The sequence below is a fragment of the Pelobates fuscus genome, chromosome 13, assembly GCF_036172605.1.
Source record: "Pelobates fuscus isolate aPelFus1 chromosome 13, aPelFus1.pri, whole genome shotgun sequence".
In the NCBI taxonomy this organism is placed as follows: Eukaryota; Metazoa; Chordata; class Amphibia; order Anura; family Pelobatidae; genus Pelobates; species Pelobates fuscus.
The window spans coordinates 91,982,677-92,005,404 of NC_086329.1; the positions used below are offsets into that span (position 1 = coordinate 91,982,677).

General features: G+C 41.3%; 1 protein-coding gene across 4 annotated transcripts in view; it reads left to right on the forward strand.

Moving 5' to 3' along the window:
- ARHGEF2 (Rho/Rac guanine nucleotide exchange factor 2) overlaps positions 1-22,728 on the forward strand; it is a 602,646-nt gene that overhangs the window by 178,589 nt on the left and 401,329 nt on the right. For 3 of the 4 annotated variants that reach the window (XM_063439525.1, XM_063439526.1, XM_063439528.1), the window contains 3 exons: positions 350-539; positions 1,503-3,759; positions 3,836-4,737. In XM_063439525.1, the coding sequence (XP_063295595.1) occupies positions 350-539; positions 1,503-1,588 (276 nt within the window). In that variant the 3' untranslated portion in view covers positions 1,589-3,759; positions 3,836-4,737. Of the gene's footprint in view, positions 1-349; positions 540-1,502; positions 3,760-3,835; positions 4,738-22,728 lie in introns of those variants that run through there. The other variant, XM_063439527.1, reaches the window with a different exon arrangement.

Below are 22,728 nucleotides of genomic sequence, written 5' to 3' on the forward strand. Positions count from 1 at the left end.
TGTGACCTGCACAACGCTTCTTTAAAAATGATTGCCATTCTTTTCTCTTACTTCTCAAATAAAAGCACACAATGAAAAAAATCAAACTACGAATGGCACCAGCCACGTATGAAGTGACACACCTGTGACGCAGAGGTTTAAATGTCTGAAACAGTTTAGCCTGGGCCAAACTAATACATCTATTAACCCCTTAAGGACACATGACGGAAATATTCCATCATGATTCCATTTTATTCCAGAAGTTGTGTCCTTAAGGGGTTAAATGACCTACTTGAGCATCTCCATGGGAACCAACATGCCACTGTTCACTTATAACATCCTAAAGTATGTCTTTGTGCTTCCCACACAGCTGCCCCCAGACAGACGGACACATGATACCACAGATGGGCTAGTTCCGCGTCTCACCTTCCAGGAAGATCTAGACCTTAAAGATGACTTAAGTGACCTGACAGAATTGGAGAGGCTGCCAGAGACGGTGGACACAGAGTCCTCAGAAGAAGAGGGGGGAGGTCCTCCAGTCTCACCTTCCAGTGCACGAGGTGGGTGTATGTTACAAAGTCCTGGCTCCCACCTGCTTTGCTGAGATTTTGGGTTTAAACACTTCTGAATATATCTCTTCCATCCTCATTCTGAAAGGACAACAATAATTCATATTGAATGCAGTTTGTAAAATTCACATTTAGACCAGTTCAGATATGTTCTAGCTACAAGACCTACTACTTGCTTAAACTCCTTATCTTAGTCTTGGTGTTAAGTATGTGTATTACATGAAAACGGGGGTCCACTAGCTGATCTTGTTATGATTTCTGAATCAAAACACAACTTTGGTTCACAGGTCATTTGGGTATTTTAATTTTTGACTCTGCATTTTGCTGCCAAGGATTGACCGACGGGTTGAGCTGGAAAGACCTCCGCCAAGCGGTCCAAGCACAGGATTGCTATGGTTACTCCCTAGCACTAAAGAGAAGGAACAGAGGGACTCAGATCAATCTGTGTAGATGTTGGAATTGTGGGGGAGGGGACTGTCCCACAGCATGGAAAATCTAATTGGAGCACATACAGGACTGGAGGTGCATGTTCCAGTAGTGTAAAGATATTGCAGTACTGGACTGGACAGAAAGTTAATGTCTCCAAATATTTAAGTGAATATCTGTTATATCTTTAAATTATATATTCATTGCCTGTGGGTTGAGTGCGAATATCTGTTAAAGTGAACCTGTCATGACCTTTTGGCCTAAAATGTGAACTTCGTCCGGTCTATGCACTAAAATCTGTATTACAAAACTTGCAGTTAATAGAGCCATGCAGTGACTATAGCAGGCCTGGTGAGCATTTCCATATCAGCTGTTTTTGCCTCAGTTTTTCCACTCAACTGTAATTTGCTAAAGTCTGATGTTTAGTGAATAACCTTGGCTGTTCCTCCTGAAGGGTTTTGAGTTCTTTATCTGCCTTTTTATCATTCTAGTCCTCAACTCATTTCTTCCTGTTTCACCATTTTGCAGAGTTCCAGAGAATGCAGGACATTCCAGAAGAAGCAGAAAGCGTTCATGACGTGAGAGATGCACAGCAAGGATCTTCTGAGAGCTAAACATCACGGGGCAGCAAATAAGACTCCGCTCCCCCTATGGCCAGGAAGTGGAAACACTGCTCTACCGAGAACCCCCGGGACGCAGTTAGAATGAATGACTGGACTGTCAGGAGGAGGAGAACCTGGGACATTAACAGTGTAACATGTTCTCATACCATGAAACAGACCAATGAGTGAATCCAGAGATGGCTGCGTATGACTGTTAAACGTAAACACACAGCACACACATAGCATACACTGGTAGGTCTGTTGGCGCAGGGGACGGTGTCAAAATATCCGGGCTTATACCAAAGTTTGACAGCCGGAGAGATTTAACCTTCCTCAGAAGCACTACTTTAGAAATGATCCAAGATATGGTTGCACAAAGACCAATCTCCAATACTGCACAAAAATGCATCTTCTACTAATACATGAATTAAACATTCTCACCGGGTTTGGACCTCAGCCTGACGCATTTAAAGCCGCGCCATACATTTCATTAAGACGGGTGTCCCTGCTGCTCTAGTCCTACTCAAGTGACTTTATTTTTCCCTTCTTATTTATTTACTATTTTTAAGCAGAAGCCATTTTAAGTTATTTTTTTTTAATTGTTTTGTTTTTGTAACCGTACAGGTGAGAGAAGATTTGATCAATCTCACAGCCCAACAGAATAACTTGACATTGTAATATCAATCAGACAGGAAGCTTCACTATTAAACTGCCTTGGGTAGATGGCAAAAAAATGGACATTAAATGGGTGCGTCTATTCTATAAAGACTGCATTAGGAGAGCTTGGTAACACAAAATAATGTAAAAAACTAGGTAAGATCTTAAAATATAGCAGTGCATCTTTCCCTAATGCTACATTGATAGAATAGACCCAATGCCCATCTACCACTCTCTGTATAGCCATAGTGATCTCTGCAAACTGCATGGCAATTCATTTGGGTTTCATTTTTATTAGTGCATGTAAATGTAATATCCCCCATCTCGTGCATTACTTACCTGTTATCGGTTCCCTGTCACCCCCACTATGCACTCCCAGGTTAACAGAGATCTTTGTGGAAAACGTATTTTTAAATGCCTTCCAGGTCTCTGCTTTGACATTGAATTTCGATAACTGTAAAGTAAAGATGTAGAAACATTTCAAAAACTGGACACAATCAGAAGCATCTCTCCAAGTTTATACACATAGCGATATTCTAGTTTTTCTAATGAAACCAGCAAATTTTGAAAATTAGAGATGTAGAATACAACATTCCATTTTAGTTGCAGTGGTTGATAATACGGTAGATTTTAGTACCCCCTTGCACACAATTCTCAGTATGCTCAGACAGCCAGCAACCTTGTGAAACCTCAGCTTAACCCCTTAAGGACATATGACATGTGTGACATGTCATGATTCCCTTTTATTCCAGAAGTTTGGCCCTTAAGGGGTTAAGAGAGCTCCAAGTTTTATTAAAGAGTCAATCACTTTTATTGCTAACCCAGAATCCCTAGCGACAGTAGCCATGCTTCTTGGGGATAACATTTTGCGGATTAGTTTGAGATCTGTATTTGTGATTGATCACACTTTACTACTCTTTACACAGCTCTGATGTATTGTGATTCTTACAATCCTCCGTTAAAACCCGCTGCCATGCCATCACGGATACAGACAGGGTTATTCACTGAGACTTCAATGTGAATTTCACGCTTTCTCTGAAAAGGCAGTGTTTACGCTGTTATAACCCCTTGATTTTATTAATCAGAGGAAAAAAAAAACACACTGCAATGCTGCTCTACACTAACCGAATACATGCTCTTCCTCTAATCTTCAATTGTATTTATGTTTTGTACGACTTGATCTTCTGTAAATAGTTGCTGTTTTTTTCTGTCTGATAAAAAGTGCTTTTTGTTTCATTTTTAATGAACACGCTTCTTTTGTATGCTGCAATATACACGATTGTGTTTTGTTTTTTTTTAAATGTCAATGATTTATTAAACCTGAAATCCTTTGTGGGGAAAGTATAGCTCTATATATATATTGATCCCCAGAGATATTGCTTCCTGGCACGGACATGAGTAGATATTTTTACTGGGTGCTAAATTTTAAATAGCAGATGTTAAGTCATAGATGCGTGGGGTATATATTGGCTAAGTAGTATTTTACAGTGTGACTTTTCTTTCAATTTCAAATTAAGTGAACAAGGGTTTTAACCCCTTAAGGACACATGACATGTGTGACATGTCATGATTCCCTTTTATTCCAGAAGTTTGGTCCTTAAGGGGTTAAAGTGCACTTGTCACCCCAATATAATATACATAAACTATGTTTTAACTCTACAGGTTAATTATTCATACTCGTAGCCAACTGTGGCACATGTGCAGATGCTTGGGAATCTGCTCATAAGCAATAGTAGTGTCAAACTCAGCGATTGCTCTTTGATGTGGAGGCATTTTCACCCACAATGCCTTGCATAGGGGGCTATATTTGTAGCGATCCTAAGGTTATTTACTTTATTCTATACATATAATAGAGATTTAGCAAAGAAAATCTTAACCTAGCCATCTACACTAAATGGACAGTAAAATATAGATGGCTTTTATATATGAAATAAGGTTAAAGACCACACGTTTGCGTAAAAGACAGCAGCAATTGAAATTACGGCCTGTGATCAGAAAGATGAGAAAATTAAAAGAGTTGCCTGCTTCATATTATAAAAAGTAGACTTACTGGGCAAGTCAAAGTTACAGAGCTATAATTGTACTGAACTTTCTTAAATATATGCCTTTTATAGCCTCTTCACAACACCATGTGTGACCGTATACAAATTATGATGACCAGACAATCTATTTGCATTCTGGTTGTGCAAATCTCAAAGGAGGAGGAAAGACAACATAATGCCAATATTTTAGACACACACTGTAATCACTGTTTAGTTAATAGACACCGTTCATCTCCTCACCGCTGCTGAGTAGTGGCGGTTTGTGAATTTAAAAGCAGAGATTAAGAGGTGTATGTGTGTATATGTATATATAAATACATCGTTTGTAAATAGCTGAGAATGTATGAAACTCGATGAATGTTTTGCTTTTTTTTTTTGTTCTGGAACAAGATTAAAAAAAAATTAAAAAATAATACAATCTTATTTTTGCTTGCTGGTCAATAAAATGTATTCATACTGAAATGTGTGACGACTTTTATTTGTGTTACAAATTTTTCAACAAGTGAAAATTGTCTAGGTTTTAGAGGTCAGTTACTGGCTGTCTGGTGACCAGTGGAAACAAATGCATTTTATGGTCAGTAGTAGTTTGATGAGCAGTTTAGACAACAATACAGGTAATAGGGACTTATTATCCCTATTATCCACTGGTAGGATCAGTAGTCTTCATGTAGAAGTTTGAAAATGGGTGGCAAACTTTGGTACAGGCTAGATTTAACCTAGTGTCATGGAAATATCAAAGCCACAGGCAATTTCAAGGGTGAGTAAAAATTGTAAAAAAATAAAAATAATGTATAGTTATTGAAATGCCATGTTGGAAGAAAAAAATATAAAGTCTAAAATGAGCATTGCCCGGTGGGATAAGGACATAGTTGTCCATAGTCGGAATACAATTATGTATGGTTACTGAAACTCCTACATCTTGGCTTGTAGGCTGAAACATCTGCTGCGAAAATAAAGGTTGAGTAGGTACGATAGTGTCAACAAAAAAATGAAGAGTATAGAAAGAGAAAAAAACAATTAATAAAAGCTGGAGCTAAAGGGTAACGCAGTAAGGACACAAGGAGACCATAAAATAGCCTCAGTGATGGCTCCTTAACTGCCTCAAGGAGAGGTCCCCAATGTGTAGGCAGGGCTGTGATATAGGACGGGTGGCTTGGAGGTCATTTGGACTCCCAGAAAGTAGACATTTAGGATGGCCCCAGTCTAAATGGGACAGGAGAACTGATGTGCTTAGAGCAGCAAACAGTGGTCAGGCTCTGAATAAGGTCTCATGGTAAGTGGTAAGTATATACACATAATGGATGAAAGAAAATGAGATGTGTCTACTGAGACAGATTATCACCTCTCCCCAATGCCCCTCACAGCTGGCTAGGCATTATAGCTGTCTGACCTGCAAAGCTTCCCATAGTCACAATAGGCCAATCCTGAGAAACCACTTCCAGTGAGAGAGTAGAAAAGTCCACAGGGACTCCCCTCAAAGAACCCGTGTTCCCCTAGTCCCTCTTTGCCAGTTGCTGTCAAGGCCCACATTATCTCCTGCCCGGCAGTGTGGACACACCACAGTAGACCATCACACTAGGCCCAATTGCGGAGGTAACACGGGTCAATGGAGTGTATAACCAAAGGACGGTGTGCAACAATAGATCCAAATGAATGCATCAACAGTAAAACACAGTCTCTAGCCTTACTCAAAACTAAATTATGCAAAACGTAAACTGGCTTTATGTTCTCCTGGGAAACAACAAGGAAACCAAAAAAAAAAAATTGTCTCTTATGTCCTAAAATTTGATGTTCTCTGGGCTTTCTGAGGTATTAGTTACATGGAGAAAAACAAATAAGCTGCTAATCAATTATAGCAAGTCCTAATTGGTTGAAATTGTTAAGTGATGTCACACATTTGTACACCATTTGTTAAAGGACAACTCCAAGCACCATAACCCATAGTAGAATTTACCTGGGTCCCATGAGATTTCACACCTCTGGCTTTGCTTCAGGAGAATCCATACATCACCCGATACAGGATCATCATCCTCTAAGCTCTCAGCCAGTGAGCGTGGTTCTGCACAGCACCATTTTTGCTGCTCTTGACATAAAGTGAAAATATAAAGCCAATGAACAACAGATAACCAATTCATGCATTAGAACTTTAAAGGGACACTATAATCACCAAAGCAACTTTAGCTTAATTAAGTAGTTTTGGGGTATAGGTCATTCCCCTACTGTCTCATTACTGAATTCCCACCCATTTAGGAGTTAAATCACTTTGTTTATGCAGCCCTAGTCACGCCTCCATGCATGTGACGTACACAGCCTTACTAAACACTTCCTGTAAAGAGTCATCTAATGTTTACACTTCCTGCATTGCAAATTCTGTTTAACCCCTTAAGGACCAAGCTTCTGGAATAAAAGGTAATCATGACACGTCACACGTCATGTGTCCTTAAAGGGTTAATTTAGCATTTCTAATCTCCTGCTCCCTTAACAGCTTGCTAGACCTTGCACAAACCTCCTGTATGTAATTTAAGTTCAATTTACAGAGCAGGAGATAAAAACCTTTAAAGCAAATTACATCTGATTCAAAATGAAACAATTTTGTTTTCATGGAGTCTTTGTCAGTCACAGACAGGGGAGGTGTGGCTAGGACTGCATAAACAGAAACAAAATTGATTTAACTCCTAAGAGACCCCTGAGCTCAGACTGTCTATTAGAGGAGGTGGGGTAGGGGCAGCTACAAACTCCAACTCCTACTATCCTGCCCAGTCCTATACTCCAACTCCCAATATCCTGCCCAGCCTACTATACTCAAACTCCCACTAGCCTTTCCCGGTACTCTATACCCCAACTCCCGTTATCCTGCACCAGCAAGAAAAGTGGGTTATATTGTAATTAGTGCCACTCCAGTCTCCTGCATTATTACAGCCTGGGCTGCCAGCTCTATGTGTTTTTTCTTACCCCAGACTCCAGGCAGGAGGCGTCCATCTACTGCTAAGGATATGCAAATAGCAAACAATATATCAAATAAGGCAGTGGTTATCAGTGTTTGTGGTAAGAGATTGTAACAGGCGGGGTGGGAAGCAGTGTGGAGTTTGAGGGAGCCTTTTTACCATTTTTCCTTTGTAGATAGGACACGGATTATGGTGGAATGTGAGAGGGTGTAGTGAAATAGGAAGCAGCAGATTTCGAAATTATCCCCCAAATGTTTTTAAAACCTCATATGAGGGTTGCTGGCTGAGCTACTGAGCGGTCGTGCTTCTGCAGAGCTCCCGCTCCATAGAGAGAAAACCTGACTTTTAGCCCTAAAGTGCATGATCCACGACGACTTCACCTACCTCACAACCTTTCCTAAGAGAGATGGGGCGGAAAAATAGGAAAATCGCCCATACAGAGGGTGCAGGTCACTCCGATATTCGCCTATCCTTTAACAGGCCGTCCTCACAGGCCAGAGCAAACATGGCGCTCGGAGACCCATGCGGCTTCAGCGACTCTGAGCCGTCACACGACGAGGAGAGAGCTCAAGCTCCCCAGACCTATGGCAGAGTGTACCAGAGGACAGACTCGGACTCGGACAAATCTCCCTCCACTAAAGGGGACATCAAAAACCTCCTCCGAGACCTGAGGGAGGTATGGAAAGCGGACCTCGCCGGGGTACAGGAGGAGATTGGCGGCCTGAGACACCGCATGGGAGCCATAGAGGCCAAAGATAAGGAAAGAGGGGAGAAGCTGGACGACACTACTACCCGGTTAGACACACTCACCCAGCAAGTGCAGCGTCTATCCCGCACTGTGACATCCCTGGAAATCCGGCACCGGAGGAGGAATATCAGGATCCGCGGGGCACCAGAAACGGTGGGACAAGAAGCCTTAATAGGTTTCGCCCGCGAAGTACTTCATGCCCTGGGACTCAAGGACGAAGGCGGAACACCAACCTTGGTCACGGCTTTCAGAGTCCGAAAGGCCCCTACAGCACCCGCAGACGCACCGTGAGACATAATAGCGGTGACCAGGGACATAAACGCGAAATCCTCCATCATGGCCCGAGCCAGGCAACGACCAAACCTGCTGATAGCCAATTGCAGGATCTCTATAAATGAAGATCTACCCTTTGCGGTCCTCCTAGACCGGCGCAGATTCGCAGCCGTAACCCGGATCCTAAGAGACCGGGGAATCAGGTACCGATGGGGGCTGTCGGGAACCCTGGTGGTGTCGCTGGGGGACTCCATACACACGCTGACTGCCTCTGAAGACCATACAGAGTTTCTGCGGAACCTCCCGCTACCGGACCCGCACACCGCAGCGCAACAAGCGACAACACCCCTGAAGGCAGCAAACCCTGACCCTAAACAGAAACGCGGACTTAAGCAACCCGGAGTGACACCATGCCGGGGGCGACAAGACCCCCCAAAGGACTCAGTGGGATGACGGAAGATACCGGCTGGTACCCTCAATGGGCCACCCGATGGCTACAGATGGCCTCACGGCCCATAAGTACCTACTCCAAGCCAAGTACTGAGACTGCATTGCTTTCATCCCCACTGAACTGGATAAGTCCAGAGACTCTGATACCGAAATTTGGTTTCGTTTTATCACTCTCATTATTATTATATTTTTTACTGTTATTAGAATAGATTTATTACCTAGACCAACACTAACAGGGACAAGAGCGTCCCCCCCAAGAGACACTCGAGCAGCGAGTAACTCTCAGACACACCCTCCAACTAGGCTTACAAACATGGGACACAGGGCGCCACAAAATGACCTAGAGGGAGACGGCAGAGACATCAGCCACGTCAGTGCGTACACAACACACCAGGAGCCGAACTGCAGGACGCCTCATAGACGATATGCACACATGAGTAACTCGCAGACCTACCCTCCACATTAGACGCATGCGGCTCGGAACGCCGCACACATGCAGAGACGACCCTCCCGGAATCCCACACAGAGCCTGACCTCTCCTATACCACCCCTCTCCTAAACGCCCACACTCATACAACAAGACATACAGGTAGGAACAACAGAAAACACCACGACGAAACGAGGGCGCCCACAGACAACCCAACCCAACAGTCACGTTCTCTATATGAGAACTGAAAGGCACGAAGCGCCTGCAACACCTAGAGCCCACTAAAGACTCAGGCTAAGTAACTCAACAAACTAGGGGCTGACCGCACAAGATACAAGATACAAACTAGGGGCTGACACTGCAGGATATACAATGCAAGATGTTTCATTGTTCCTCCCTTTATTTTCTTTTCTTTTACGCTTTAACATATTAATGATACTTTAATTTAATCTAAACGCTAAAATGTCTAATCCATATGACTATAAGGTATTCCTTATGCGTACCCATCCAGGTACAGGACGCTAACTACTTAAACACTCACTTCACAAAACTGTGCTACTAAATATTATTACGCTGTATATTATGACACACCTGCAACTGCTATCGTGGCACTGCGGGAATGTTTGTTAACTTTTATTGCACAACCAAAATAAAGAATTAAAAAAAAAAAAAAAAAAAACCTCATATGAGGGCATTTTAGAAGTATTTCTTTGTTCCTCCATCAGGGGTTATAATATTCCACTCCTTGTGAATAATGTGCTGTCTACTTGTTGGGGCTGTGATTACAGAGTTAGTTTTTTTTCATTTTACATTTGTAGCTCACATACTATCTAACTGGGCTCTCTGCATAAAAGAGCGTCAATGGCTCGATCTCAGGTCACAGCCTCTACCCTTTGTATTGATCTGTGTTTTTGTACAGCGCTTCAGCATACGTTGGCGCTTTACAAATGCCACTAATACTAATAAATAAATGGATTTTGAATATTTATGGGGGAAACTACCTTACTGTGAACTATCAAAACAATTACTTTATTACTATTAATTTCGATCATGGAATTATTATTATTTTATTTTTTTATGGAGTAAAACAAAAATATCTTTCCCTAAAGGCCGATTGTGTGGATTTATATTCAAAGTTACAGGTAGGAAACATATCTGTGAGAAAGTTTGTTTGGCTTGAGTTATTCGCTTTTACAATAGATTAAAGAAATACATAATAGCTATAACTTTGCCAGACTATGCTGCTTTTCTCAGTCTTACAAAGCGTCCTTCTCGGACATACTTGAAAACGAGAGAAATCTCAATGTATCTTTCCTGGTAAAATATTTTTTAAATAATAAAACAATTCCAGTCATACTGTTTTAAAGGAGCACTATATAACAAACCCATTTTCCTGGCACTATAGGGTTATTAGGGGATTTTCACAGTGAGAATCACGGAAGCGGCCTCTAGTGGCTGAATAGGGAGACAGCCACTAGAGGCTGAATTAACCCTCAATGTAAACATAGCCGTTTCTCTGAAACGGCTATGTTTTCAGCTGCAGAGTTAAAACTAGGGGGACCGGGCACCCAGACCCCTTCATTGAGCTGAAGTGGTCTGGGTGCCTATAGTGGTCCTTTAAGTTACCTCAGACCTGAGTGATTCCAGGATTCACTATAGCTTTTCCAATTCGCTGTTATCCTGCTGGTGAATTAACAAGGTCAGGTTTTTTTGATAGCTGAGTGGACTGCCCTCTTGCAAGCCTTTTGTTGTAGTAGTGCAAGATGTTGGCATTTCCAACTATTACTGGTAACTTCACACCACCAGTTGACTTGAAGAGAGACATTGGGGTAACTGTTCTTCAGGTTCATATGAGTTTACCTAATGCTGCAGTTATGGCATGTTTGGGACATCTTTGGTGGTGTCATGCTCCCCATCTTCTTGTTTGATTTTCCTGCTCTGTTGACTCTCTTTGGATCTACTGGCTTGCTTGAGGGTCGTCTCATGACACAGAGGCCTGGATTTCTGCAACGGTGGAAGCTTCCACTCAAATATATATATATCTCTGTATGTTGTTTGGGTCCATTTGATGACTTTTCTGTTAAATGGTGATACACCTGCATTTGATTCATGTTTTTTTGGTCAGTAAGGACCCATATTGCTCTAATGCAAGCATGTCAAACTTGCGGCCCACAATGGATATATTTGTGGCCCACCTGCCCTGGGGCCACTTTGTGTTGTGGCTGCAAAGATATTTCCTCTCTGATTCTAGTCTCACCTCCCACGGCATGCTCCCGCAGGCCAGCCACTCCCCCTTCCCTCCTGCTCACAGTGCCAGCCACTCCCCCTTCGCTCCTGCTCACAGTGCCAGCCACTCCCCCTTCGCTCCTGCTCACAGTGCCAGAGGAGCGTCTGGTCTGCTTGAGCAGAGAAAAGCAGGGCTGGAACTGGAGGATGGGTGGCTCATCCTAAGGTAGGGAAAGAGGGACTCGGGGGACCTTCCTATGTAGTGTGTTAAATTAGGGAGGGGTGCATTGTATTAATTTAAAGAAGGGGCAATGTATTAAATTGGGGGGGGGGCACTGTATCAAGTTGTGGAAGGAAGGAGTCCAGTGTATTAAATTGGGGGTGGGGGGCAGTGTATTAAATTGGGGGAAAGAGTGGGGTGGCCGTGTATTAAAGTGGTCGGAGAGGAGGGCAGTGTGTTTAAATTGGGGGGAGAGCAGTGTATTAAATTGGGGGGAGAGCACAGTGCATTAAATTAGAATGCTGGGAGGAGGTGCAGTGTATTCAATTAAAGTGTAGAAAGCAGGGGCAGTGTATTAGATTAAGGGGCAGTGTATTAGATTAAGGGGCAGTGTATTAGATTAAGGGGCAGTGTATTGGATTAAGGGGCAGTGTATTGGATTAAGGGGCAGTGTATTGGATTAAGGGGCAGTGTATTGGATTAAGGGGCAGTGTATTAGATTAAGGGGCAGTGTATTGGATTAAGGGGCAGTGTATTAGATTAAGGGGCAGTGTATTGGATTAAGGGGCAGTGTATTAGATTAAGGGGCAGTGTATTAGATTAAGGGGCAGTGTATTAGATTAAGGGGCAGTGTATTAGATTAAGGGGCAGTGTATTAGATTAAGGGGCAGTGTATTAGATTAAGGGGCAGTGTATTGGATTAAGGGGCAGTGTATTGGATTAAGGGGCAGTGTATTGGATTAAGGGGCAGTGTATTAGATTAAGGGGCAGTGTATTAGATTAAGGGGCAGTGTATTAGATTAAGGGGCAGTGTATTAGATTAAGGGGCAGTGTATTGGATTAAGGGGCAGTGTATTGGATTAAGGGGCAGTGTATTGGATTAAGGGGCAGTGTATTGGATTAAGGGGCAGTGTATTAGATTAAGGGGCAGTGTATTAGATTAAGGGGCAGTGTATTAGATTAAGGGGCAGTGTATTAGATTAAGGGGCAGTGTATTGGATTAAGGGGCAGTGTATTAGATTAAGGGGCAGTGTATTAGATTAAGGGGCAGTGTATTAGATTAAGGGGCAGTGTATTAGATTAAGGGGCAGTGTATTAGATTAAGGGGCAGTGTATTGGATTAAGGGGCAGTGTATTGGATTAAGGGGCAGTGTATTAGATTAAGGGGCAGTGTATTAGATTAAGGGGCAGTGTATTGGATTAAGGGGCAGTGTATTGGATTAAGGGGCAGTGTATTAGATTAAGGGGCAGTGTATTAGATTAAGGGACAGTGTATTAGATTAAGGGACAGTGTATTGGATTAAGGGGCAGTGTATTGGATTAAGGGGCAGTGTATTAGATTAAGGGGCAGTGTATTGGATTAAGGGGCAGTGTATTGGATTAAGGGGCAGTGTATTGGATTAAGGGGCAGTGTATTAGATTAAGGGGCAGTGTATTAGATTAAGGGTGTATTAGATTAAGGGGCAGTGTATTAGATTAAGGGGCAGTGTATTGGATTTGTGGGCAGTGTATTAGATTAAGGGGCAGTGTATTAGATTAAGGGGCAGTGTATTAGATTAAGGGGCAGTGTATTGGATTAAGGGGCAGTGTATTAGATTAAGGGGCAGTGTATTAGATTAAGGGGCAGTGTATTAGATTAAGGGGCAGTGTATTAGATTAAGGGGCAGTGTATTAGATTAAGGGGCAGTGTATTAGATTAAGGGGCAGTGTATTAGATTAAGGGGCAGTGTATTAGATTAAGGGGCAGTGTATTAGATTAAGGGGCAGTGTATTGGATTAAGGGGCAGTGTATTGGATTAAGGGGCAGTGTATTAGATTAAGGGGCAGTGTATTAGATTAAGGGGCAGTGTATTGGATTAAGGGGCAGTGTATTGGATTAAGGGGCAGTGTATTAGATTAAGGGGCAGTGTATTAGATTAAGGGACAGTGTATTAGATTAAGGGGCAGTGTATTAGATTAAGGGACAGTGTATTAGATTAAGGGACAGTGTATTAGATTAAGGGACAGTGTATTAGATTAAGGGACAGTGTATTGGATTAAGGGGCAGTGTATTGGATTAAGGGGCAGTGTATTAGATTAAGGGGCAGTGTATTGGATTAAGGGGCAGTGTATTGGATTAAGGGGCAGTGTATTGGATTAAGGGGCAGTGTATTAGATTAAGGGGCAGTGTATTAGATTAAGGGTGTATTAGATTAAGGGGCAGTGTATTAGATTAAGGGGCAGTGTATTGGATTAAGGGGCAGTGTATTGGATTAAGGGGCAGTGTATTAGATTAAGGGGCAGTGTATTAGATTAAGGGGCAGTGTATTGGATTAAGGGGCAGTGTATTGGATTAAGGGGCAGTGTATTAGATTAAGGGGCAGTGTATTAGATTAAGGGACAGTGTATTAGATTAAGGGGCAGTGTATTAGATTAAGGGGCAGTGTATTAGATTAAGGGGCAGTGTATTGGATTAAGGGGCAGTGTATTGGATTAAGGGGCAGTGTATTAGATTAAGGGGCAGTGTATTAGATTAAGGGGCAGTGTATTGGATTAAGGGGCAGTGTATTGGATTAAGGGGCAGTGTATTAGATTAAGGGGCAGTGTATTAGATTAAGGGACAGTGTATTAGATTAAGGGGCAGTGTATTAGATTAAGGGACAGTGTATTAGATTAAGGGACAGTGTATTAGATTAAGGGACAGTGTATTAGATTAAGGGACAGTGTATTGGATTAAGGGGCAGTGTATTGGATTAAGGGGCAGTGTATTAGATTAAGGGGCAGTGTATTGGATTAAGGGGCAGTGTATTGGATTAAGGGGCAGTGTATTGGATTAAGGGGCAGTGTATTGGATTAAGGGGCAGTGTATTAGATTAAGGGGCAGTGTATTAGATTAAGGGTGTATTAGATTAAGGGGCAGTGTATTAGATTAAGGGGCAGTGTATTGGATTAAGGGGCAGTGTATTGGATTAAGGGGCAGTGTATTAGATTAAGGGGCAGTGTATTAGATTAAGGGGCAGTGTATTGGATTAAGGGGCAGTGTATTGGATTAAGGGGCAGTGTATTAGATTAAGGGGCAGTGTATTAGATTAAGGGGCAGTGTATTAGATTAAGGGGCAGTGTATTAGATTAAGGGACAGTGTATTAGATTAAGGGGCAGTGTATTAGATTAAGGGACAGTGTATTAGATTAAGGGACAGTGTATTGGATTAAGGGGCAGTGTATTGGATTAAGGGGCAGTGTATTAGATTAAGGGGCAGTGTATTGGATTAAGGGGCAGTGTATTGGATTAAGGGGCAGTGTATTGGATTAAGGGGCAGTGTATTAGATTAAGGGGCAGTGTATTAGATTAAGGGTGTATTAGATTAAGGGGCAGTGTATTAGATTAAGGGGCAGTGTATTGGATTAAGGGGCAGTGTATTAGATTAAGGGGCAGTGTATTAGATTAAGGGGCAGTGTATTAGATTAAGGGGCAGTGTATTAGATTAAGGGGCAGTGTATTAGATTAAGGGGCAGTGTATTAGATTAAGGGGCAGTGTATTAGATTAAGGGGCAGTGTATTAGATTAAGGGGCAGTGTATTAGATTAAGGGGCAGTGTATTGGATTAAGGGGCAGTGTATTGGATTAAGGGGCAGTGTATTAGATTAAGGGGCAGTGTATTAGATTAAGGGGCAGTGTATTGGATTAAGGGGCAGTGTATTGGATTAAGGGGCAGTGTATTAGATTAAGGGACAGTGTATTAGATTAAGGGACAGTGTATTGGATTAAGGGGCAGTGTATTGGATTAAGGGGCAGTGTATTAGATTAAGGGGCAGTGTATTGGATTAAGGGGCAGTGTATTGGATTAAGGGGCAGTGTATTGGATTAAGGGGCAGTGTATTAGATTAAGGGGCAGTGTATTAGATTAAGGGTGTATTAGATTAAGGGGCAGTGTATTAGATTAAGGGGCAGTGTATTGGATTAAGGGGCAGTGTATTAGATTAAGGGGCAGTGTATTAGATTAAGGGGCAGTGTATTAGATTAAGGGGCAGTGTATTGGATTAAGGGGCAGTGTATTGGATTAAGGGGCAGTGTATTGGATTAAGGGGCAGTGTATTGGATTAAGGGGCAGTGTATTGGATTAAGGGGCAGTGTATTAGATTAAGGGGCAGTGTATTAGATTAAGGGGCAGTGTATTAGATTAAGGGGCAGTGTATTAGATTAAGGGGCAGTGTATTAGATTAAGGGGCAGTGTATTAGATTAAGGGGCAGTGTATTGGATTAAGGGGCAGTGTATTGGATTAAGGGGCAGTGTATTGGATTAAGGGGCAGTGTATTGGATTAAGGGGCAGTGTATTAGATTAAGGGGCAGTGTATTAGATTAAGGGGCAGTGTATTAGATTAAGGGGCAGTGTATTAGATTAAGGGGCAGTGTATTAGATTAAGGGGCAGTGTATTAGATTAAGGGGCAGTGTATTGGATTTGTGGGCAGTGTATTAGATTAAGGGGCAGTGTATTAGATTAAGGGGCAGTGTATTGGATTTGTGGGCAGTGTATTAGATTAAGGGGCAGTGTATTAGATTAAGGGGCAGTGTATTGGATTAAGGGGCAGTGTATTGGATTTGTGGGCAGTGTATTAGATTAAGGGGCAGTGTATTAGATTAAGGGGCAGTGTATTGGATTAAGGGGCAGTGTATTAGATTAAGGGGCAGTGTATTAGATTAAGGGGCAGTGTATTGGATTAAGGGGCAGTGTATTAGATTGGGTCTGCATGGAGGTGCTGAACGCTCCCCATGGCGATGCTGATTGGCCGTGCAGCTTTTTGCCAAACATGCACAATAGCCACCCAATGTTTTCCAATGAGATCATCAAGTTTGAAGTGAAGAACACACTCATAGGACTTCAAAATCAACAAGATAACATCATTTGTTACATTCATTTTTTTGGTGGACTTATCCTGTTTTTTATAGAATTTGTTATTTGTGTGCAATAAAGTAACCTTAAAGTGATCCTGCATCCTGGGTCTTTTGGAGTGGTTTCCGTGTGGCACTAAAGGAAGTATCCCGAATTCTGAACAGATATCCACCAGTACAGATGCTCTTCTCTGCTGTTTAGTCTGAGTCAGCTTTTAAGTGACTCAGACAAATGTGAGTTTGACCAAAAAGAGGTGTTTTAATATTAGTGTTTTACTGTATTACCCTATGGTCTTTTTTATCTCATTTTCAGGAATAAGCCCTATAAAGTATTGGTAAAAACCTTTTAAATATTTTAGAGTGCTCTCACCATCTTATATTTCACTTTGTTTTACTTGTATATGTGTTGAGTGGTGCACATAGGTGATAGCAGCACCAGATTTTCACTTTTTCCAACACCTTGTTTTTATTGTATGATACTTGTTTCTCATCACTCTAGTTGTGGAAAAGTGACAAACCCATTATGTCAATCTCTAAATTACGTAATAGTTGGCATAAAGGTATGGACCAGAAATTTGGGTTAATTGAGGGAAGTACAGAAAAATCATCCCTTTTGATCAGTAATGACCTGGACTCGATTTGTTTCCAGCTTGAACGTCTTCTGATCAAAGAAATGAAATTTAAATGGGAAGTGTATACCCTTGAAAAATATGTTGCCTTGCAAATAACACCAAGAGGCTTAAGATTTTATAAATCTCCCACATCTGACCAGGATAACAATGTATTTATGAATATTTGGGACAATGCATTGGAATCATTTGGTAAACACATGATGGGAATTATTATAGATCAACGTACCCTGAACTTACATCAATTAGATGAAGAAATTAAAGATATTCAGAAAAAACTTGAACCTTTCATGGAGATGGAAGAATTCAAAGTTTTATTAACGAAAATCACTGAAAATATCAAAAATATAGAAAGAAAAGTTATAGAAACCAAAAAAAGAAAGTTTAAAAGGGATCAGGAAGACTATTCCGAAGGAAAAGTAAGACCCAGGGGGGAAAATAAAAGTTTTAAAAAAGAAAATTTAAAAAAAGAAAATTTTAAGACCAAAATGCAGTTTAGCAAACATAAGTTTGAAACCAAATCGAAAAATAATGGGAGAAAATATTCCATAAACCAATCCCCTGTGGTAGCTAAACAAAGGAAGTATGACAAAAAAGAAGAATGGATTAAAGTTAAACCCAAAATCAATAAATATAGGAGAAATAGCTTTAAATCCACACAGTACGACCAAAAGTCCAAATTCTTCTCTCCTCCAAAAAGAGAGATCGCCCTAACAAATAGATTTAAACAATTGGAACATTTTGATGGGGAGGATCCTTTTTTAGGACAAACAATGATCAGACCTGGAGGGAGATTAAAAATACAGACCCCGATAAAAAGAGTAAGACAAGAAGAAGAAATAGAATACAGAAAGGGGGAAAAGAGGAGGAAGGAGGAAGAAACGAGGAGAAATTAAGAGACATAAGAATTTTTAACCTTTCCGATAAAATTTTAAATGAGACACATAAAGAAGTTTTAAATAGAGGTTTTAAATTTGTCCCCAGTTGTGACACAGATAAATTTGAAGTGTTTTTAGATATAAACAGGTTTTTACGCAAGTTATGTTTAAAAAATTTTTTTGATAAATTTCCAAGCAATAGCACAAATACTGTAAATATGGAGAATCAGGAATTTAAACATACAACCCTTAAAAATAAATCTAATTTTTTTCCAAGTTATTTAAAGTCAGATGCAATGAAAATTTTTGAGAAATTATGTATAAAGGATTTGAGGAAGGTTAAACCAGTTAGAGATTCCTGCAAGAATCTAACGAAATTGGAAAGATTAGCCTTACAAGATTTAAAAGAAGATTCTTCCATTGTTATTAAACCTGCGGATAAGGGGGGGGGTGTTGTCATCTGGCAGAGAGACAACTATTTAAAAGAAATATACAGACAATTATCGGATTTAGAAACATATGTTGAATTAAAAAATAATCCAATGGAGGGTATGAAACAAAAATTGAGTATTTTTTTAAATCAAGGTTTGGAACGGGGAATACTAAATAAGAAAGAGTTTGATTTTTTAAACCTCAGATTCCCACGAATTCCTGTTTTATATGTACTACCGAAGGTCCATAAAGATATGCACAACCCTCCGGGTAGACCAATCGTTTCTGGAATTGGCTCCCTTTTTTTTTTTTTTTTTTTTTTTTTATCTTTTTTGTCAATCTTTATTTTATTGAGGCAAATAAGAAGGGTACAGAATAAAGAGAGGGGAGTGCAAAGGTATTCCACAAAAGATAAGGGTCAATACAGCTGTAACAATGCTCTCTGCATTTCCATAGTAGACGTGCCTCATTTTTTAGTTTTATGTGGCTTTGAACCGAAGTGTTTAGTAAACAAGTAGTGTTAAGAAACAATCTAAAACAACGATTCCGTGAGTCACAGTAAATAGGCTAAACATCGCTAACAGAGCGCTTGCTTAAGTTAATGTTAAGAGTAGGTTACATGCTAAGCGGGGTTCAACTTTGACTATGTATGACAGTTCTGAATAGGTACACGCTGGGTGACATATAGCAGACCCCATGTGAAAGTTAAATTAACTGTACAGGCTAGGTACACGTTATGACTACATTTTTCTTAATAAATTGCATAAGTGAGTAGTAGCAGTCGCTGTAGGTTACTTTACATTTTGGTTTTGGCAGGGGTCATTGCCTGCTCATCTACACCTATCTGCTTCATTCAGGCGGTGCTTAGTTACAGTAAAGTAATACATTTACCTGCCTAACAGGCTGGGAGGCATGCAAATCAATAGGAGCTGATTAGGCTAGGTGAAGGCTTAAGACAAAAACGAAATATTAACTGAGTCACTATACAAAATAAGAAAAGCAGTGTGTAGGGTCTGTACGGCATAGCGGCTGCAGGGTTGTGTAGCAAACCTGCAAGTCAAGTGCAGTCCGAGCTTCAAACAGTTCAGTTATTGCCCCGAAAGGGGTGGTTGCCAGCAGGTGGGTGCTTCAGACCTGGTGTAGGTAAACCAGCGACGACATATTACAGGAATGCAGGTTTGTTCTCGAGCTTGGGCCGTCCGCCAGTGTCTCCTACTAGTGTATCAAGTCCAGTCCCGAGTCAGCCGACTCCGCACAAGGGCCATGTGGGAGAGACAGTCCCTGCAACTGGGGAAGGCCACAACTCCACTCCGATTTGTTCGCGTGCGGCAAGAAGCTGTACTGCGGACTGGTAGGTGTTTGTGTTCCGGGATTTCAGAGCATAGGCATGCTGGTCAAAGGTGCTGTGTATGTTGGCCCCCAGGGTCAGGGGATCGCCTCTGGTGGCAATAGGTTGCGGATATGTGGCGGTGAAGGCCTGCACCATTAATCCACCAACTCGGTAACTCTGTGAGGCCGGGTTGATCCTCAGTCGGGAGCCGTGTTGAGCTTGGGTGTTTCGCCACCGCCTGCGGTGGCTTGCTCTCCGGCGGTGTGGTCGATGCTTGGGAGGGTTGCTCCTATTGGTCTTCGGCCCGGGAAGGCTTGTGGGGCGGCTTTTGCCAGTTGCCGCTGTAGCCCCTGACCAGTGTCCCCTTTGGGGGTGGTTTGAGAAGTATGCTTGCTTGGTCAACTTCGTTGGTGGGCCATATTTACGTGGGTTGGGGATGTGGAGGGGGTTAACGCCCTGTGGGGTCCCCTTCTCCCTCTTACCCGCTTGTGGTTGCACGCTTTTCTGTTCCCCAGTTGCTGTCTTCATATGTTCCTCTAGTTTCTCCCAGAATCGGGTGAAGTGGTAATCGATGCGTTGTAGCAAGCCATCTAGTATAGTGCTCCCGTCTAGATTGGGCTGTTGCCTGTTTCTGACGGTAAATGCGTCCGTCATGTTGTGAAGGCTCACTGGGCGGATAACGACCCTAGATGTAGCCATCAGCAGGCTGTGCGGTAGGTGAGGTGTGTTGGTGCGGACCGAGATAACCCCCGTCGGTCCAGGGGGGGGGGGAGGTGTTCCCCGAGGTGTCCAGCCGTTGTTAGTGAGTCCGGGGAGCGGCCGTCTCCCCAGGCCTCTTCCACGTGTAGGCCGCAAACCTCTTTTCAGCAACGATTTGGTCGGGAAAGGTACCGTTCGATTCGGCAGCCTCTCCCGGGTCTTGTGGGATAGTTTGCGGTAGGCAAATGTCGTTTTTGGGGCTGGATTACCCCGGATTGTGTCCCCAGATGCAGGAGCCCTAGCCGGGCACGTCTGGTCTGCTAAGCGGTTAGGCTCCGCCCCCCCGGAATTGGCTCCCTTTTATCCCCCCTTTCCCAGTTTTTAGATCAATTTTTACAGGATTCTGTAAAAAAACGTCCCTCATATTTAAAAGATACTATGACTTTATTACAAATTCTTAATGATTTTAAATGGGAAAAAGATTTTCTTATGGTAACGTGCGATGTGAGTAGCCTCTACACCATTATTAACCATGAGAAAGGGTGTGAGGCTACAGAACATTTTTTAAAGAAAGATACTATTTTAAAATTAGAACAAATAGAATTTTTAATGGAAGGTATTAAAATGATCCTTTTAAACAATTTCTTTTGGTTCGAGAATAAATTTTATCTACAGATTAAAGGAACAGCAATGGGGACCAGATTCGCCCCGAGTTATGCAAATCTTTTTATGGCATATTGGGAAGAATTGGAGGTATTTTCAAGATCGAATATCGGGGCGAGTCTGGTCCTCTACAAAAGATACATTGATGATATTTTTATAGTGTGGAAGGGATCAGAAGAATCACTTTTAAACTTTTTAAATAGCCTTAATGAGAACGATTGGAATATTAAATTAACTTATGAAATTAGCCCAAGCCAAATCAACTTTCTAGATCTATGCATCTATGTAGAAAATGATCTAATCAAGAGTAGAACTTTTTTTAAAACAGTAGATGTAAATAGTTTTATTGATCTTAGAAGTTGTCATTTTAAACCATGGCTTACCAACATACCAAAAGGCCAGTTTTTAAGATTGAGACGGAACTGTACAGACCTGGATCAATTTAAATGCCAATCTAAAATTTGAATTGACCAATTTGTAGAAAAGGGCTATAACTATGATTCCCTGAAAACAATATGTGCACAAATAGAAGAAGAACCAAGGATTAATATGTTGAAAGGAAAACACAAAAATAAGGAAAATATGGAGGAAAATGAAGAAATACCTTTAGTCTTTAATTTTAGTTCAAATAGCAATTCTTTACGGAAAATAATACATAAGAATTGGCATATTTTAGAAGAAGATAAAGAAATCTGTCGATATTTAAGTAATAAACCTAGGATTATATACAGAGGGGCAAAAAATTTTAAACAGGTTTTAACTACGAGTTTTTTAGATAAAGAAAATAGTAATAATAACCCAATGTCAATGTTTTTTAAAAGAGAAAATGGTTTTTATTATTGCATGTCATGCAGAGGGTGCACTTTAAGAACTAATAAAAATAAGAACATTACGAAATTCACCTCATTCACTAATAAACAAGAATATAAGATAAAATCATTTTTAACATGCAATTCCAAAAATATTATATATATGGTTACGTGTCCCTGCGGATACCAATATATTGGAAAAACGTCAAGAGCTTTGAAAATCCGTATTAGGGAACACATTTATAACATTGATAACTTTTAATAAAGCCTCTAAAACGTGAAAGTTGCCACTCACCGTGTAACATAATGTGAATAAATGAATAAATACATTACTTTATTACTTCTTAAAAATCAAAGGTGGAGTACGCCACCTCAGATATAATTAAAAAGGGGGGAGACGTGCTATAGTTATCAGTCTCCTCAGAAAAAGATCTCTATACATGCACTAAACTGAGATTGGGTCTAACAAGGACCTAGGTGTAATACCCGCGAATAATGATTTATGCTGTGTGGATATAGGTTATTGGTATACCTATAACACAAGTGATGTAGAAAACCTTACAGGTACTCAGGACTAATGTATAGTCCTTTAAAGTCCATTCCCTAGATGTTTAATGCTTAAATTGTTGTACTCAGCATACAGTTAGTCATATGGGGGAGTCACTTTGACAAGAGATACGATATCACAGGTCAATTTTTGTACGGGACTGCAAGTCAGCAATGTTATCTTATTTCCTGAATTGGTCAGTCTTTCAAATTGATCGGTCCCAACCGTTAACTAGAGGGCAGACCTTTCGGTCATGCCAATAGTTACCACAGCTTGTCGTTACAATGAGTCTCGCACCACCCGGG